General features: G+C 51.4%; 1 protein-coding gene across 1 annotated transcript; it reads right to left on the bottom strand.

Annotated features, from left to right (window-relative positions):
• Positions 1–556: 556 nt before the first annotated feature.
• On the bottom strand, positions 557–8,426 carry Tubb4a (tubulin beta 4A class IVa). The gene is made up of 4 exons (XM_020176150.2): positions 8,257–8,426; positions 7,671–7,779; positions 7,444–7,554; positions 557–2,321 (listed from the first exon to the last, which is right to left on the bottom strand). Exons 1-4 carry the CDS (start codon positions 8,311–8,313, stop codon positions 1,264–1,266), a joined length of 1,335 nt encoding a protein of 444 aa, XP_020031739.1. The 5' UTR covers positions 8,314–8,426; the 3' UTR covers positions 557–1,263.
• Between the last annotated feature and the right edge of the window lie 9,605 nt (positions 8,427–18,031).

Raw genomic sequence — 18,031 nt, forward strand, 5'->3', positions numbered from 1 at the left:
CAGAAAATGCTTCCCTTTCTTTCAACCTTTGTTCTTTGCTCTGGTCCATTCCCACCAGGTGGTACACTGCAGGACCACCAGTGAGAGCCCACCCAGAGAGGGGGGGAGCCAGGAGGGGGACAGAAACAGAGAGAATCAGGACACAGGCACTGTGGTATACAGGCAACACACACATACGCATACACTCACACAGGAAGTCACCAACACAGACAACAGTCCCAAACAGTCACACAGGAAGGACAGGGTGTGGGGGGCGCAAGTCAGAGTGTGGGAATGGCTTATTCTCACCATCAGGTCACTGAGTGGAATGACTTGATCTGTCTAAAATCTCTACCCTTCCCCCAATGGGATTAGATTAGACCCTTGGAAGCCCACCTCCACCCTGTAGGGAGCCCTCAATTGCTGCTTATAGAGATGAACATGAACTCTGCAACTAAATGTGGTAGTGGTGCATGTCTGTAATCCCAGCCCTTGGGAAGTGGAGGCAGGAAGATTGTGAGTTCTAGGCCAGCCTGGGCTACATAGTGAGACCTTGTTTCAAAAAAGAAAACAAAAATTCTATGGAAACATGCCAGGGCAACAATTAATTTATTGATGGGGATGAGTCTGAGGACAGCAGGGTGGGGTGGGTGGCAAGGACAACCTCTATTCTGAGGCTCCAGGCCTTTTTCTCTTCCTGGGACAGGGCTCTCTGAGAAAGCCAAGGTAGGAGGGTGTCCAGAGAGCGAGGGAAGGGAGGAAATTGGGGCTTTATGAGAGACAGAGAGAGGGTGGGATCAGAGGGGAGCTGGAATATCAGAGGTGAAAGGAAGCTCTGAGAAACAGAGGGGGATAAGTAAAGCAGGGATCTGGGGTGCAGCTCGGTGGGGAGCACCACCAGAAACCAAAAGAGTAAACCAAGTTTTTAGCTCTAGAGTTGTAATGGGATTTTTTTTTTGGTGGTGGTGGGGGAGTGGTGCCAAAGGTGAAGGGTCCCAGGACTCATAGAATTGAAAGCAGGGTTCTCAGGCAGGTGTCAAGGTTGGAAGAGTTCCAGACAGGTTGGAGATGATGTGGGGTCAAGGGTCAAAGGTGGGCCAGGGTCAGAGATAAAGTTGTTAGAGGTGGTGCGGGTGGGGAGGCATTGTTGGGCTCGGGACAAAGTGCTGTTCTTGGGGTCCTGGAGGGGGGTTTCCTAGGGTCAGAGGTGAGTCAGGCTGGGAGACAGGGAGCCTCAGGGTCAAAGCCTTGCTCAGAGCGGGACAGCAGGGCGCAGAGGCCGGGTCAGGCCACCTCTTCCTCTGCCTCCTCCTCGAACTCGCCCTCCTCAGCAGTGGCGTCCTGGTACTGCTGGTACTCGGACACCAGGTCGTTCATGTTGCTCTCGGCCTCGGTGAACTCCATCTCGTCCATGCCCTCGCCGGTGTACCAGTGCAGGAAGGCCTTGCGCCGGAACATGGCAGTGAACTGCTCGGAGATGCGCTTGAACAGCTCCTGGATGGCCGTGCTGTTGCCGATGAAGGTGGCTGCCATCTTGAGGCCACGGGGTGGGATGTCGCATACGGCGGTCTTGACATTATTGGGGATCCACTCCACGAAGTAGCTGCTGTTCTTGCTCTGCACGGCCAGCATCTGCTCGTCCACCTCCTTCATGGACATGCGGCCCCGGAACACGGCGGCCACCGTCAGGTAGCGGCCGTGGCGGGGGTCGCAGGCGGCCATCATGTTCTTGGCGTCGAACATCTGCTGGGTGAGCTCGGGCACCGTCAGGGCGCGGTACTGCTGGCTGCCCCTGCTGGTCAGGGGCGCGAAGCCGGGCATGAAGAAGTGCAGGCGCGGGAAGGGCACCATGTTCACCGCCAGCTTGCGCAGGTCCGCGTTCAGCTGGCCCGGGAAGCGCAGGCAGGTGGTGACCCCGCTCATGGTGGCCGACACCAGGTGGTTGAGGTCCCCGTAGGTGGGCGTGGTCAGCTTCAGGGTGCGGAAGCAGATGTCGTACAGGGCCTCGTTGTCGATGCAGTAGGTCTCGTCCGTGTTCTCCACCAGCTGGTGCACAGAGAGGGTGGCGTTGTAGGGCTCCACCACGGTGTCCGACACCTTGGGCGAGGGCACCACGCTGAAGGTGTTCATGATCCTGTCCGGGAATTCCTCGCGGATCTTGCTGATGAGCAGGGTGCCCATGCCCGAGCCCGTGCCGCCGCCCAGCGAGTGCGTCAGCTGGAAGCCCTGAAGGCAGTCGCAGCTCTCCGCCTCCTTGCGCACCACGTCCAGCACCGCGTCCACCAGCTCTGCGCCCTCCGTGTAGTGGCCCTTGGCCCAGTTGTTGCCAGCTCCGGATTGGCCTGGGGAGGGAAGAGAACGGGGACACGCAGGCATGGATGGGGGTCCCTACTCTCCACCCTGCCGCCTAGCCACCGGAGGGCTTCTCACAGTTGAATAAGAATAGTAAAAGCAAATTCATAGGCCAAGCATGGAGGTGGTACACCTCCCAGCTACTTGGGAGGCGAAGATCTGGAGGATTGAGATTCGAGGCCAACCCAGGCCAACAGTTCCAGAAACTCCCCCCCCCACCCATTGCAAGTTGGGCTCGGTACTTCGTGATCTCAGTTATGAAGGAGGAGTAGATAGGATCGATGTCCAAGCTGGGCCTAAGGCAAAAATGCAAGACACTGTCTGAAAAATAACTAAAGCAGAAAAGAACGGGAGGTGTGACTCAAGTGGTAAAGGTCCCGCAGAGCAAGTGGGAGGTCCTGAGTTCAAACCCCAGTACTGCCAAAAGCAAAAACAAGCGAGACAGGGATGTAGTGTGCACAAGGCTCTGGGTTCCACCCCCCAAAGAACTCTTCTCTGACACAAAATGACAATAAAAGATTAGTAACTAACATTCTTACTACTGCTGTTTAATTTGATGTATAGTAGTGGGTTGCTGGGGATGGAGCACACATATGCTACCACTGAATTCCACCCCCAGTCTCAAATTTACGTTTTAACAGATACATAAATGACATATAAATTGGGCTGGGGGTGTGGCTTAGTAGAAGAGTGCTTGTGTAGCATGTGCAAAGCCCAGGGTTCAATTCCTGGCACTGCAAAAAAAAAAAAGCAAAAACAGCCGGGCACCTGTGGCTCACTCTGTAATCCTAGCTACTCAGGAGGCAGAGATCAGGAGGATGGAGGTTCAAAGCCAGTGAGCAAATAGTTCTTGAGATCCTATCTTGAAAAAACCTGTCACAAAAAAGGGCTGGTAGAGTAGCTCAAGGTGTAGGCCCTGAGTTCAAGCCCTGGCACCGCAAAAAACAAACACCCCCAAACAAACAAAAAACCCAGAAAAACGAAACCAAATAGAAACAGCGTAGAACTTGTGCACATTAACAGGGTGCCATGTGATGTTCCCACACTTGTGCATGTCTCGCTTACACTGGTAAAGAGTCATAGGGGATGCTAATTTGATTACCATACCATATTCACATGTTTGAACTGCCAAGGCGGAAGCCCCTTGGACTGTCAGTATTCACTTAAAAAAAATGAAGAACTAGCCTGGTGCGGGAGGCTCACACCTATAACCCTAGCTACTCAGGAGGCAGAGATCAGGAGGATTGAGCTTCAAAGCCAGCTCAGTGGATAGTTTGTGAGATCCTATCTCAAAACAAAACAAAAAAACCAACAAAACCATTGTAAAAGGGTGGAGTGGCTCAAGTGGTAGAGTGCCTGGTTAGCAAGCATGAGGCCCTGAGTTCAAACCCCAGTGCCACCAAAAAAAATTAAAAAAAAAAAAAGGTAAAATGGGTCCTGTTCAGGGGTGGTACCAGTGGGAGAGGGGAGGGTAAATGAAGAGGGTGAAGGAGGGTGAATGTGGTGGATGCACTTTGTATCCATATACGAAAATAGAAGAGTGAAAACTGTTGAAATTGTTCTAAAGGGGGAGTGGGGGGCGAGGGAGAAAGATGGGGGTGAATCTGATTAAGATCATTGCAAGCACATGTGTAAATGTCACAATGTACCCTCTTGTACAACTATTCTATGCTAATAAAAAAAAACTCTCTCTTCTCAAAAATCTTCCAGTTCTTTATGGTGAAAATACCAATTCTTTCTTCTAGCCTTTGAAGTCTACGGTATGTTGTTGTCTACAGTCACCTAATTGTGCAATCACTCTCCTACTAATATTGTCACAAATAATATTATTAATAATATACTAATAATTAACAGCTACTGTTAATCATTTGCTAATAATTACTATAATTTTCCTAACAGCTTCCAGTCTTCCAGCTTTTACCCAGCAGCCATGAGATTGTAAAATTAAAATCAAATCATGTTCTATCGTAGCTAAAAATCACCCAGACTCCTATCTCTAATAGCCCAAGTCCTTCCTGCAGCCCACAGGGCCCTGGAAGACCTGCCCCACCCTCCCTGCCTTCCCTGTCCCTGTCACCCTCTCAATCCCTCTGCTTCAGCCACACACAACAGGCTGGGTGGTCCTGCCCCAGGGCCTTTGCATGCACTGTGCCCTCTGCCTGACATGTTGTTTCCCTGGGTCTTCCCAAAGTCCCTCCTCAACTCCATCAGGCTCAGTGAGGCTTTCCCTAATTACTCTGTCATGATTGCCACCCCTTCTCACTTTTTACTTTTTGAGATGAGGTCACACTATGTAGCTCAGGCTGGGCTCAAACTCAAGATCCTCCTGCCTCAGTCTCCCCACTGCTGGGATTATCGCCTGCCTGCCTGCCCCCTTTCCAATTCTAATTCCTATTCACTGCTGTATTTCTCTCTGCGGGGCTACCAAACCCATTTCCTGGTTTTTGGTGCTTATCTGTACTCTCACAGTGAAGGACCAGGCCTAGGTGAGAATGCTGGCTGGTAACAGACTTCTTGCGCCCTCCACTGGTGTGGTCCATCATTGCCCACCAGTCAGAGAAGTTGCCTCTACCCTGATCTGAGGTCACCTGCCAGCATCCCTGGCTGCTTCCTGCTGTGGCCAGAGTGAGCCAGTGAGCACCAAGTCAGCCCCTCCCTCCCCTGCCCACAGCCCTCTATGGCTCCCATCTCCCTCAGGGCCAAAGCCCAAGTCCTCCCTGCATCCCACAGGGCCCTGCACGACTTGCCCTGTGCCCTCCCCGACCTGCCCTGTGCCCTCCCTGCCTCCCTCCTCCCTCTCTCTTGCTTCCTTACCAGGCTCATTGCTGCCTCAGGGCCTTTGCACTGACCAGACTGGCTGCCTAGAATTCTTTTTCCTCAGGTATTCACATGGCTCCTCTCTCACCTCTTTCAGGTCTCTGCTCAGTGTTATCTCCTTGGAAAAGCCATCTCTGCCAATTCCTACTCCTGATCTATGATGGACCCTACTCCTCATTCTCTATGCCTTTACCCTGTTTTATTTTTCTTTCTAACACCTGTCACAACTCAACTTTATACATGTTAACATTTTTTTTTTTCAGACTGGGGCTTGAACTTAGGGCCTACACCTTGAGTCACTCCACCAACCCTTTTTTGTGATGGGTGTTTTCCAGATAGGGTCTCGAAAACTATTTTTCCGGGCTGGCTTCAAACTTTAATCATCCTGATCTCTGCCTGCTGAGTAGCTAGGATTACAGGCTTGAACCACCAGTGTCTGATTATTTTTTTAATTTGTTTTTTTTCTGCAGTGTGTGTCTCCCCTGCTGGAAGGTAATGTCCTGCAGATAAAGGTCTTTGTCTTGCTTATGTCTATCATACAGTAGGCACTAAATGTAAGCATGCCCTATATCTCTGAATCTTTCCCCCAGTTCTCTGAGGTCCTGAATACTCTTTTCTTCCATTTTACATTTGAGAAAACAGATTCACAGAAAGGGTAGGTCGTGTGCAGAAAGTCACACAGCAAGCCGGTGGGGTCACTGGTGTCCTGGTTCCTGAGTCGTATACTTTTACCCCATGTCCCTCCTCCTTCCTCTGCTTCCCATAAGATCTTTTGGCCCAACTGTGAGCCACCCAGGTCATTCTACAGTGACTCATATCCTTTGGCAGCCTCATTGGTGTGTCTTTCCACAGCCAATTCTGGAGGACCTGTTATTGGTTATGCACTAATGGGTGCATCCTTATCTTTCAGCATCTCAGTATAGATCAGAGAGAGGAAGTCATGTCTCCAAGGTCACAGAGCTTATCCCATTTTTCCCTAAACTCCAGACTGTAAACCACCATGGTGGGAGGAGAAGGAATAATGGGGTGCTGGGGAAAGGGCAGAACTTGGGGCCAGAGGCCTGGGTAGGGGACTGCACCTAGCCTGTCCCAGGCAAGAGTCCCCTGGAGAGACCACTGCAGGGCATGAACATCCTGTTAGTCTAATGGCCAAAAATATGCCCCCTCCTTCCTATATGCCATTCCCCCTGTGTTCCTAGGTCGTTCCCTTTTATTTTTTCCCATAAACCTTTTCTTCTGAATGTAATAATATTTTTGTCCTCTTAATAACTAGAAAAGTGTCAAAATTTATTTTTCTAATTCTTAAGCTTTGTCAAGAAATTATAATTTCTGCAACTTATATTATGTCACTCTAAGTTCAAAAATATTCCAAACCTTGAAAATATTGTAATGAAATCCACCAAAAACTGACTCATCTTTTAGGTGGCAGGTGTTGATAATGATAATGAAGCTGGGTGTGGTGGTACACACCTGTAATCCCAGCACTTGGGAGGCAAAGACAGGAGGACCAAGAATCAGAGGCCAGCCTGGGCTACACAGCCAGACTCTTGTCTCCAAAAGCAAAAAGAAAACAAACAAAAGATAAGGAAAAGAATTAACAGTAGTGACACAAACAGACACTTATTTACCTTTCCCTCCCAGAGATAGTCCTAAGTGCTTTACAGGTAGTGGGACTATCAGCCTCAGAGTCCTGAAGAGTGGCTATGTTATAATCCCTGTTTTGAAGTCCCAGAGGCTCAGGCTTAGAAATGTCATGGAGCCTGTCCAAAGCCAGCCAGCTGGTGGGACCCATAGTTGAGTTTTACTTACTGATCTCCTTCTCTGGAGTCTCTCTCCACAGGGATGTCAGCTCCATGGGGATGTCAGGGGGAGTGGGGGAGCACAGATAGCTCTGTTTTACTCTATGCTGCAACCCCAGCTTCTAGTGTAGGCCTGGTATACAGTGGGTGCTCACTGTCTGTTGAATGTATGAAGTGGTCAACATGGGACTTGAACCCAGGCAGTCTGTTATAATCAAATGGTTGGATTAAAATACCACTTCAGAGCTGGGTGTAGCTCAGTGGTGAGTGCTTGGCTCACACGCAGAAGGTCCTGGAACCCCTGTGCTGTATTGGATGGCTCCCCAGGGCTACCACAATGACCTGATCATCCCTATCACATCCTTCACTGGCCTGTCTACTCTGTGATTCTGTGGTCACTGGTGGCTCTTTGGTGCTAGACAGAGGATTTTCATTAGGAATCTGGAAGGGAAAAGAACAAGGGGTTCCCTTCCTGTGCTCCATGCTCGGCTCTCACCAAACACAAAGTTGTCAGGCCGAAAGATCTGCCCAAAGGGTCCAGAGCGCACAGAGTCCATGGTGCCAGGCTCCAGGTCCACCAGCACTGCTCTGGGAACATAATTTCCCCCTGCAGGGAAACAGATGGAAAGCAGTTGGGGTGAGGCCAGGAACCCAGGAGGAGCATCCCGTCCCCCTCCAGCCGGTCCACACCCCCACACCAGCAGGTGCCCCACTCTGCCCTACCTGTGGCCTCGTTGTAGTAGACGTTGATCCTCTCCAGCTGAAGGTCACTGTCCCCATGGTATGTGCCCGTGGGGTCAATGCCATGTTCGTCACTGATCACCTCCCAAAACTAGAGGATGGTGGTGGGGAAGGTTGAGAGAGGGGAGCCAGGTGGCCAGGCCCAGGGTCCCTCTCCCCCTCTCCCCCCAGTGCTCCCTAGCTGCTTCCTTTTCCCCAGCGAGGTGACAGGGGGACCCAGCGGGATGGCAAGGATGAGGCAGCAAGAAGGAAGAGATGGGGGTGGGGTGCGGCAGTCAGCACCCCGAGACGGAGCAAGCTGGTGCCAGCACACCCCTGCTGCAGCCTGGGGGAGGGGTGGCGTCTCTTTGTGCGCGCAGAGAGGACAGTCGGCCAGCTGTGAAGCCAGCTGTGGTCAGCGGACAGAAGGCTGGGCCCTATGCCCATCACCGGCCTCTTTGTTCCCAGCTTGGCCCTGCCCCGACGCCCCTCCCCCACCGTCCCTGGCTGGGGCGCTGGCTTCCAGGTTGGGGAGCCCCGGAAGCCGAGGACCCCCGCTCTGCTCCCCGGACCGGGATCCCCCGCGCACCTTGGCTCCGATCTGGTTGCCGCACTGGCCAGCTTGCAGGTGCACGATCTCCCGCATGATGGTGGTGCGCTGGTGGACGCGGCGACGGTGGCGCGGACGCTGGGAGCAGAGGCGGCTGTGGCGCGGGTGACAGATGCGGCGGCGCTCTGTCCCTGCGCCCCCGGGAGCCTCTATATGAGCGGGCGGGGCCCGCGTCACCACCGGTCACCCGCCCGCTCCGCCCCTGGTCCCGCCCCAGGACGGGGGGGGGTTGGAAGGGGATTCAAGGATCTCCCTCCCAAGCGGCCTCTGGGACCCCCGAGGGACACAGCTTGAAGAGCGCTGGGGATCCCCCCCGCCGTGTGACCCCACGCCAGCCGCGGGGTACCACCGGGTCAATGTCCCCCGCCCCAGCTGGGTGTCACCGGATTTGGGCGTGGGGAGTCCAGCATCTTGTAAACAAGGACCTGGGAAATCCGCAGGCTCTCCTTCCCTCCGAGCCCTGCCTCAGTTTCTCTGCCCGCAGCCTTCCTTCTCCTCCTATTCAGACCTTTCTTGCCAGAGCCCTTGTTATGGCTGCAGGGCCCATAGTGGGGACCAGAGTGTGTGTGTGTGTGTGTGTGTGTGTGTGTGTGTGTGTAGGGCGGGACTTCGCAGTAGCGATGTGGGTATTTCTTTGGGGTGGGGGTAGGCGACTGGCTCTCGGAGACCCTTTTCGAAGCTGCAGATTAAGTGAAACCTTGATTTTCTTTCCGTGTTTGGTTAGGAATGCTGGTGGGAGCTGGTGGAGATCTCAGTGGACTGAGATTCCCCCATCACGCAATGGTGGGGTCACCCCCAGCCGGGTCTGGGAGGAGCATCCAGGACTAAGGTTTATAGCTGGGTTACAGTGGGGGAGGGAAGTTTCTCCCAGAACACGTGGCTGCTCTCTTCCCTCACCACTCCAAGACCTCCACATTTCTTTGAAATTTTAAAATGTTAAGTTCTGGGTGTCCAACCCAGGGCCCCATGCATGTTAGGCAAGGGCTCTACCATTGAGCCACAGTCCCAGCCCCCATTTCTTAGCTCTATAGCCTGGCTCAGGCAATTTCTCTGAGTTTTCCCATCTGTTAGATGAGGTAGTGAAGCCACCCTCCCCAGTCCTCCTACCCCTCCATGCTGGGAGGGGCAGTGGAATGGCCTAGTTTGGCGATGACCCTCCTGTAGGAGTCAACAATACATTGTCTCTATTACAATTTCACTTATTATCAGGGCTTAGATAGGACTTCCTGGGCTGCCCCTTATGTGAAGGTCAGACCTCCCCTCCTGTGGCCACCCTCCCCTGGCAGCCTCCGGTTGTGGCTCCCAGGAACTCTTTCTTTGCTGCCTCAGGGCCCACCCACTGTAAGACTGGGGGCTAGGACAGTTTTGGGAAGCCATGTTGGGAGGCTTGAGCAGTGATTCTTAGTGGTGGTGGGGGGTATCTGCCCTCCTGGGACATTTGGCAATGTCTGGAGACATCCCTCTGTGTGTGTGTGTGTGTGTGTGTGTGTGTGTGTGTGTGTCCAGTGAGTGGAGGCAGACTGCTGTGGACGTCCTCCAGTGTGCAGGACACCCTCACTGCAGAGAATGAACCAGCCTCCAAGGTGAGTAGGACAGAGGCTGAGAAACCCTGAGTCATTAATTGGGAAAAATTTGAATTAGACCCCTCGCTCACACAATAAACCAGAATAAACTCTGAGGCAGATGGTGTAAGCCAGGGTGACCTCCCCACTTTTTGGATGGACCTCCCCCTCCTCACTCTGTGTTTGTAGGTATGCATGCATGCATTTTTTTTTAAGCAAGCCATTTTGTATTTACTTGTAATATGCTTCCCATAAAAAATCAATTTGGGGGCCAGGTGTGGTGGTACCCAACTGTAATCCCAGCACATGGGAGATAAAGGCAGGAGGAACATGAATTCAAGGCCAGTCTGTGCTACATACCATGACATTGTCTTAAACAGCAAAACAAACAAAATAAAAAAAACCCCAACCAACCAACCAACCAACCAACCAAAAACCAGAAACAAGAAAGCAAAGCAAAAAAAACCAACAACAACAACAACAACAACAAAAATCCCCGAATTCCATGTGCAAGGCCCTGGGTTCAATTCCTAGCACCACAAACAACAGCAAAAGCAAAAACAAAACAAGGCCTGTAATCCAAGCTAGTGGGGAGGCAGAGATCAGGAACATTGTGATTTGAAGCCAGCCTGGGAACATAACTGGTGAGACCCCATCTTAAAAAATGTCCACCACAAAAAAGTTTAAGGTCAATCTGGATGAGAGAGAGAGAGAGAGAGAGAGAGAGAGAGAGAGAGAGAGAGAGAGAGAGAGACTGCAAAATCATGGACTCACAAGTGAAGGCAGGCACCGTAGGCAGTATTAGGTGTGGGACAGGGAAGCCTTGAGATTGTAGTGGAGTTATAAAGGAAGAAGACCTCAAACCCCAAACTTTCATTTTTTGTTTTTAGCACTGGGAATTGAACCCAGGGTTGGGAGCATGTCAAGGAATTGCTAATTGCTCTACCACTTGAACCACGCCACCAGCCCTTTTGTTTTTATGACAGGGTCTCCACTGCCAGCCTCCTGAGTAGCTGTAATTACAGGTATGTGTTACCACTCACAGCTTGATTTTGTTTTAGTTTCTTTTCTTTTCTTTTTTTTTTTTTGGCAGTACTGGGGTTTGAACTCAGGGACTCACGCTTGCTAGAGGGCACTCTACCACTTGAGCCACTCTGCCAGCCCTGTTTTTGTGTTGGTTATTTTCGAGATAGGGTCTCCTAAACTACTTGCCTCAGGGCTGACTTCAAACTGAGTAGGATTACTGGTGTGAGCTACCTGGGCCCAGCACTACCCTTAAACTCTACATCTTCCTGAGTGCTGGAATTACAGGCACAAGCTACCATACCTGGCAACAAATCTTAATTTGACTTGATTGAAATTACAGGAACACTAATAGGCAATTTTGTTATTCTGCTTAGCAAAGTCGTTTCCAGAAATCAGCTGTGATTTTTTTTTTTTTAAAGCAGGAGTTAGGGATGTTAAAATTTTACTGACTTCTGCCTGGAGGTGTGTGTGTGAGGGTGCTTGCTTGTAGTCCCAGCCACTCAGTAGGCTGAGGCAGGAGGATTTCTTGAGCCCAGAAGTTTCAGATTAGCCAATATAGCCAGACCCTATCTCAAAAAAAATTTGCATGTCTATAATCCCAGCTACTGAGGAGGCAGAGATCAGGAAGACAGTAGATTAAGACCAGCCAGGGAAAAAGGTTTTGACACCCATCTGAGCAAACAAGCCTGGCATGGTGATGTGCCTGTGATCTCAGGCACATGGGAGGCTGTAGGTAGTAGGATTGAAGTCCAAGCCTGCCCAGGCAAAAATGAGAAACCCTACCTGAAAAATAACATCAGGCCCTGATTTCAAACACCAGTGTGAGTAAACCAAGCTGAGCGTGTAGCAGATGAGTGGTGCTGGGGACAAGAAGAACTGGAGGTGGACAGTAAGAGCATGGTCCTCTGTCCCCAACAATGGTTCTGCACATAGATCTGGAAAGTGGCGGGCAGTCCCTCGAGAGCCAGGAACCCAGAGCTAGGGACACTACATTTTTTTGTGGCTACCTGTCTGCCTGATCCTGGGAAGCTGTACTGTGAAGCAGGACATTATTTTTTTGCCAGTTTTGTATGAAAACAGAATTCAGTACAGTAAGGAGGTATTGGTGGTGGCCCCCAAACCATCACTGTAAGAGTTTTATCCTATTAACTAACTATGGTGAGTGCTGGGAGAATCGTTAGATGGCAGCCAGTGGCTCACACTTGTAATCTTAGCAGAGATAGGAGGCTGAGATAGGGAAGATCAAGGTTTGAGGTTAGCCCCAGGCAAATAATTTGTGAGACCCCCATCTCCAAAATAACCAGAGCAAAATGGACTGAAGGTGTGGTTCAAGCGGTAAGCATCAGCTTTGCAAACACAAAGCCCCGAGTTCAAATCCCAGTACTGAAGAGAGGACAGAGAGAGAGAAAGAGAGAAAAGAGAGAGAGTTATTAAGATGTTGGATTGAGGATTTCCCACACTAGTGACTAGGACCCTACAGGTAGCTTGATGTTGTGGTCCCAAACTGCCACCTCCTGCAAGGTGGCAGGTGATGGAGCTAGGTGGTAGAGCACTTGCTTAGAAGCTGTGAGGTCCTGGGTTTGAGCATTGCAAAAACAAAACCAAACAAACTCAAAAAAACATGGTGGCTCTCATCAGGGAACCCTCAGAAAGCAAAGCAGGGGCCAGGCTTCTGATGTGGAACTTGGAAGCAGAAAGCAAAAAGTTCTCTTTAGCTGGGTGTGGGGTATAGTGGCACCCATCTATGATCTCAGCACTTGGGAGGCTGAGGCGGGGGTCTTGAGGTAGAGCCTAGCCTAGGCTTCAGAGCAAGAGCCTGCTTTTTTGTTTTTAAAAATCCAAAAAACAGAAAACCCAAAAAATATTCAGGCACTGTGGTTCAATCCTGTAATCCCAGTTATTTGGGAGGCAGAGACCAGGAGGTTCATACTTTGAGGCCAGTGAGGGAAAAGTTCACTGGGTGCAGTGGCTCATACCTGTCATTTCGGCTATGCAGGAAATGTAAATAGGAGGCCTGTGTTCCAAGCTGGCCAGGCATAAACCTGAGACCCGATTTGAAAATAACTAAAGCAGAAAGGGCTGGGGGCATGGCTTGAGCACAGACCACCTGCCTTGCAAGTACGAGGTGCTACCCCCACCCCCCAAAAAAAACCCCACCACAATTCCCATTTGGAATTTTAAATGGGAAATAGGGTTGGGGTGTTGCGTAGTGGTGGAACATGTATCTAGGTTTCATGAGGCCTGAGGTTCCATACTTGGCATGCACACAAAAAAGTTCCTGTTTTAAAAACCAGATTAACTTTCTTGCTAGGAACAGAAAGAAAGGGAAAGTGGCTGTTGTACAATTTGGGGAGAAATCAGACATTGGCATATGAGAGCATTCAAGAGAATTCCTGGAGATCCCGAACGTCCACTCATCCTCATCCTTTCCGAGGGTCACAAAATATGGGAGGGCCCTGTGTCTCCAAGTCCCGTGATCTTCTCTCCTCAGAGGCAGGGGAAATGTCCACCCCTGCAGTGAGTCTTGAGGTTTTGCTGACATGCACCTGGGCTCCAGTCCACCCTAGATGGTGGGGGACAGGGAGTGTTTGCTTTGCTTCTTTTTAATAATAATGGTATTAGCTGGACGTGCAGCTCGTTAATATAGTGCTCACAGGTGGCCTTGGGGTTCATCCCCAGCACCATAAAAAAAAAAAAAGAAAAAATTGCTTAGTGCAGATGTTATAGCCACATCCTCTGCTTTCTGTGTATCGGCTTATGTATGCTGTAACTATGCAATCGCAACCATAGGTGGAAGGTGCCATTTTGTGCCCATCTCACAGATGCGGAAGTAGAGGCCCAAGGAGGTGAAGGATCTCATCCAAGTTATGAACTGTTGCAGCTAGGACCTCTGCATTCTGGCCCAGAGCCTCTGCTCTTTATCCCTACAGGAGGCTCTAGCTACTTTGTTACTTGGTCTTTAAAAAAAAAAAGAAAGGTTGACTATTAACAGGATAGTCTCTCTGGAAGACAAGAAAATGTTGCTGGTGTCTCCTCTACAGTGTGACCATCATGTGACTCTGTGTCTGTCCCCACTTAGGTGCAAAAGCCTGAGTGCTTTGTGCTAGTGGCAGCCTTGTGACCCATCTCTAAGCATTTCTTCTGTGCTGTGTTTGTACTGCCTGGGCATCTATGGCTCTGTCCTAAAGTTTCCACCTGTCTCTCTCCCTGGCCTCTCTTTTCACCTTATCAACCAGACTTTAGATCTGTACATCAGCTGGATCTGATTTCCCTCTGCCCTGGTGAGACTCAGCTTTGGCTCCAGCTGTGGTGAGGGGAGGTAGATGGTTCTGGAAGTCATTGTTACAGGACAGGCATGCTGAATGAGTCTTTAGAGGGAAGCCCTCGTAACTCCAGCTACCTACATAAGCTCTGTGCAAGCCGTGCCTGGCACTGTTGGCACCAAGTATGCAGTGGGGGGTGGTGGTGATGGGGGAGGGGACAATGGAGTATTCTGTGGCCTTGCTGGTGTGTGGCCTTCCTCCCTCTAACACTCACCATCAGATACACAAGCAGTACATCCCCAAGGAGGCTTGCTCAGAACAGAAGGACTTCCTGGGAGATGCATAAGGAGGAGGGCTCAGATCAGCCAGGGCTGGGCTGGGCTGGGGCTGCTTCCCGAGCCCCCTACCCCAACTTGCCCGGCCTCCAGGACATCAGCAGAGTTCCCTGTGCATGGGTAATTGGTGATATAGCCACTCTCACAGTTGAAGGAGGCCGGGTCTGGCAGGCACATGGCTAGGAAGTGGGATCCAAGGTGACCTGTGGTTATCTGGGTGATGCAGGTTAGGGAGGAGCAGGCCATGCCACAAAGCATGAAGGTGCCCGGATTGTAGACCAGGGTCACATAGGTGCTCAGCATAGCCGGTGAACTTGGCTGCATGCCCTGGACTTGGATCATCTCTCCCAGGCCAATCTGCAGCGTCACATGGGATAGGGTGGGGCAAAACTCACTCATTGGGGCTGAGGGGGGTGATGAGAGTGAGAAAGTCCCAACCTTTTGCCTCAGGCAGGTTGGCTTTTCTCTCTTCATATGGAAAAAGGGTACAGTTTTCTGCTAAGCCAGGCAAAAGTGTGGGGCTCCTCATTGTCTTACACACAAAAATGTGTGATTTTCCCCACCTCTGTGCCTGACATGGACAAGGTTTCTCAATAGGAAAGAAGCGTGGCTTCCTACTCCACCAGGAAAAGGGGTGGGATGTCTCCCTATTTTATGTCAGACACCAGCAGGATTTCCGGCCCCATGTCTGAAAGGGGTGACACTTCTTATTAGACCTGGAAAAGGGGTGGGGCATCTCCTTACTTTATGCCAGCCATGGGCAGCATTTCCTGTTACAAACCAGGAAAAGAAGGAAGATGCTCCCTCAAATACCTGAAAATGGTGGGACTTTCCTTTTTATTAGGAGAAAGAGGCAGGATGTTCCCCTGTTTGAAAGGGGGAGATTTCTTGACTCACCAGAAGAGGGGCAGGCTGCTGGTCTGCTTTGTGTATGTAAGGGACTGGAGTTTCCTGTCCTAGGAAAGGGGTTTCACTTCCTCTTGTTTCATGCCTTAGAGAGGCAGCGTCCCATCTGTTCTGGGTCAACAAGGGGTGAGCCTTAGCTTTTCCTCAAAGGAAGGTTTCTTCTACGCCATCAAGTAGCTGAAGTTCCCATCTCATGAGGAAGAGAGCTGGGACTTACCACTACCTTAGGGCAGGGCAGAGGCTATAGCTGGAGGGAAGGTGGTCAGCGTTTTACCGTGCAGATGCAGACTTAGAGGCCAATGGTGATGAGGACTGGGTCCTCCACGAGGAAACGGGACACCCGAGGGTTTTGGATGGTGGTGTCCTTGCAAAAGAAACCCTGGAAGTGGGGTGCTACCAAGCTGCTCTCACTCAGGAGGGTGTGGATGCTGACTGCAGGAGGCAGAGGAGATGTGGTTGGGCCTCCTGAGACTCACTGTCTCCAGGCCTCTGACCTGGAGGCCTCCACACCTGGGTCTGTGTAGGGAGGATGGCTTGGTCAGGAGGCCAAAGGAAGAAAAAGCCACAGGGACCAATTGGTGGGTGTCTCCAGTCGTGTGATGTGTGGTGCTGATGTATTAGTGTGGCATTTGTGGACATGTGGATGAGGTGTGTATGTGATGTGTATGTGTGTCGGGGTTGGGCATGTATGTCCTGGATTGTTCTGGAATGTGTGTGTGGTTGTGTTGGGCCTCTGTGACTGTTCATCTGTGTTGGACCATGCCATATTAGTGTGGCTGTTGGGTGGATTCTTAATTTTTGACACTCACTGCTATCCCCAAGTCAGGCAGAGTAGCTGTCCAGCAGGTGCTAGCTCTGTGTCAGCCCACCTCTTCCAAAGACCCTCCATTCCTCTACTGATTCTGCTCTTTCTGCACCCGCTGAAGTCAGCCTCCCACAGACCCTACACCCTCTGGCCTGATGTGCACAAAGACAGTGTCCCAGACTGGCTTCCTCTCCCTAGAGAGGGCCCTTTGATCACTGGCTTCGCCCACTGTGGAGCTGGGGGGAGGGAGCCTGGCATATGGCACACATATATCCTGCACCCCTGCAAACACAGGCCACACAGATGCCAGATGCACACAGTGACATACTCAGTGACACAATGTAACCACAGTTCCACCAGGGACACACAGACTTGGATACACACACTCAGCAACACACAACATTCATAGGTTCATATGGATTAGTAACACACAGATACACAAATACTGTTAGATCCACACTCAAACCCAGGTGCACACAGTCATAACTCTTTAAACGGAGAAGGATAGTCACACACACAGCAAACACCAAATGTCCCCATCACATCACACAGCTGTATAGTGAGGCACAGAGTCCCAGAGGGAGATACACACCAAGTCAAACACACACAGATTCACTCTACACTCAGACCCCAGTACAGACACACATGCATAGTCATACATAAGTTATAGCACCACACACACACACACACACAATCACACACACACACACACAGCCTCCTGTTCACACACACACACACGCACACACACACACACACACACACACAGCAGTTATACAGTGACACATACACAGAGAATACGCACAAATCCATGGGACAAACAGTGCTGTGGACACCAAAGTCACACTTGTAGCCAGCTCCTTTTTCTCCCATTGATCCAGAGACCCTGGAAATGCAGTGACACACTGTGAAGGACATGCACACCACCCAAACACACATGCCAGGGTAGACAGCTGGCCCCCATTGTAGTGACCCTTAAAGACACACAGGGAGACAGATCCTTCCACTGACTTGCATTTGGGGACCAGGCAGCAGAGCTCAAGGCTGGTGGGGATGAGGCTCACCCAGCACCAAATCTTGGAGGTCCGGAAGCTCAGCTGTAGAGTGGGTGGGGGTCGTTGGTGCAGGACCATCACATATGTGGGGATGGTGTCCGCTGTGGGATGGGGATGGGGGAAATGGGTGCGTGTGCCCACCAGGACTAGGATTAGAGTTTGTGCGCCAGAAGGAGAGATGCTGGCGATGGTGAAACCCACCATCGGCAGGGCTGGTGGTCTCTTTGAGGGCGGTACCTAGCACCGAGGCTCTGAGGTGGGGTCTGATGGTTGTGAATGGGGCCTGGAAGAGGTAGGGTTGAACAAAAGGGGAGGAGCTTAAGGAGACTGACGGGGAAGTGTGTGTGTGTGTGTGGGGGGGGGGGCATTGGGCAAGACCTGGTAAGCTGATGGCTAGGAAATGGGCGGGGTCTAGGGAGAACCACAGGGAAGTACAAAGTCAATGTGAGGCTGATGGCTGGGGAAGTGGGCAGGGCCTAGGGGGAATGAGAAGTGGAAGGATGGGGTCTGTGAAGTCCTGGGAGGAAGGTGGCTGGGGGGAGCGGGAGGGGCCTAAGGACAAGGACAGAGGAAGTGGACTGGGTTGAGAGACTGGGGTCACCCTAGAAGGTGCGGGCCTACCTTTTTCTGAGACCCACAGGTCAAAACTACGTCGGTGCTGGTGGTCGTGGCTGGGGTCTGGGCGCTCCAGCTCCTGGGCGATTCTGCAGGGGTCACTTCCTTTGAGCCCCGTGGCCTTGGCTCTATCGACAATGGCCGCTCCTCCCGCTACCCTCGCCGCGCCTCATTGGTCGGGCGCGGCCCG

This window comes from Castor canadensis, chromosome 14 (assembly GCF_047511655.1).
Source record: "Castor canadensis chromosome 14, mCasCan1.hap1v2, whole genome shotgun sequence".
Classification (NCBI taxonomy): domain Eukaryota; kingdom Metazoa; phylum Chordata; class Mammalia; order Rodentia; family Castoridae; genus Castor; species Castor canadensis.

Excerpts from the sequence above, each read along its gene's own strand:
- Tubb4a (XM_020176150.2), bottom strand. The coding sequence starts at position 8,313 with ATGCGGGAGATCGTGCACCTGCAAGCTGGCCAGTGCGGCAACCAGATC. Across the intron at positions 7,780-8,256 it reads GCAACCAGATCGGAGCCAAG|TTTTGGGAGGTGATCAGTGA; the intron begins GTGCGCGGGGGA and ends ACCATCCTCTAG. Across the intron at positions 2,322-7,443 it reads GCCTGACAACTTTGTGTTTG|GCCAATCCGGAGCTGGCAAC; the intron begins GTGAGAGCCGAG and ends TTCCCTCCCCAG.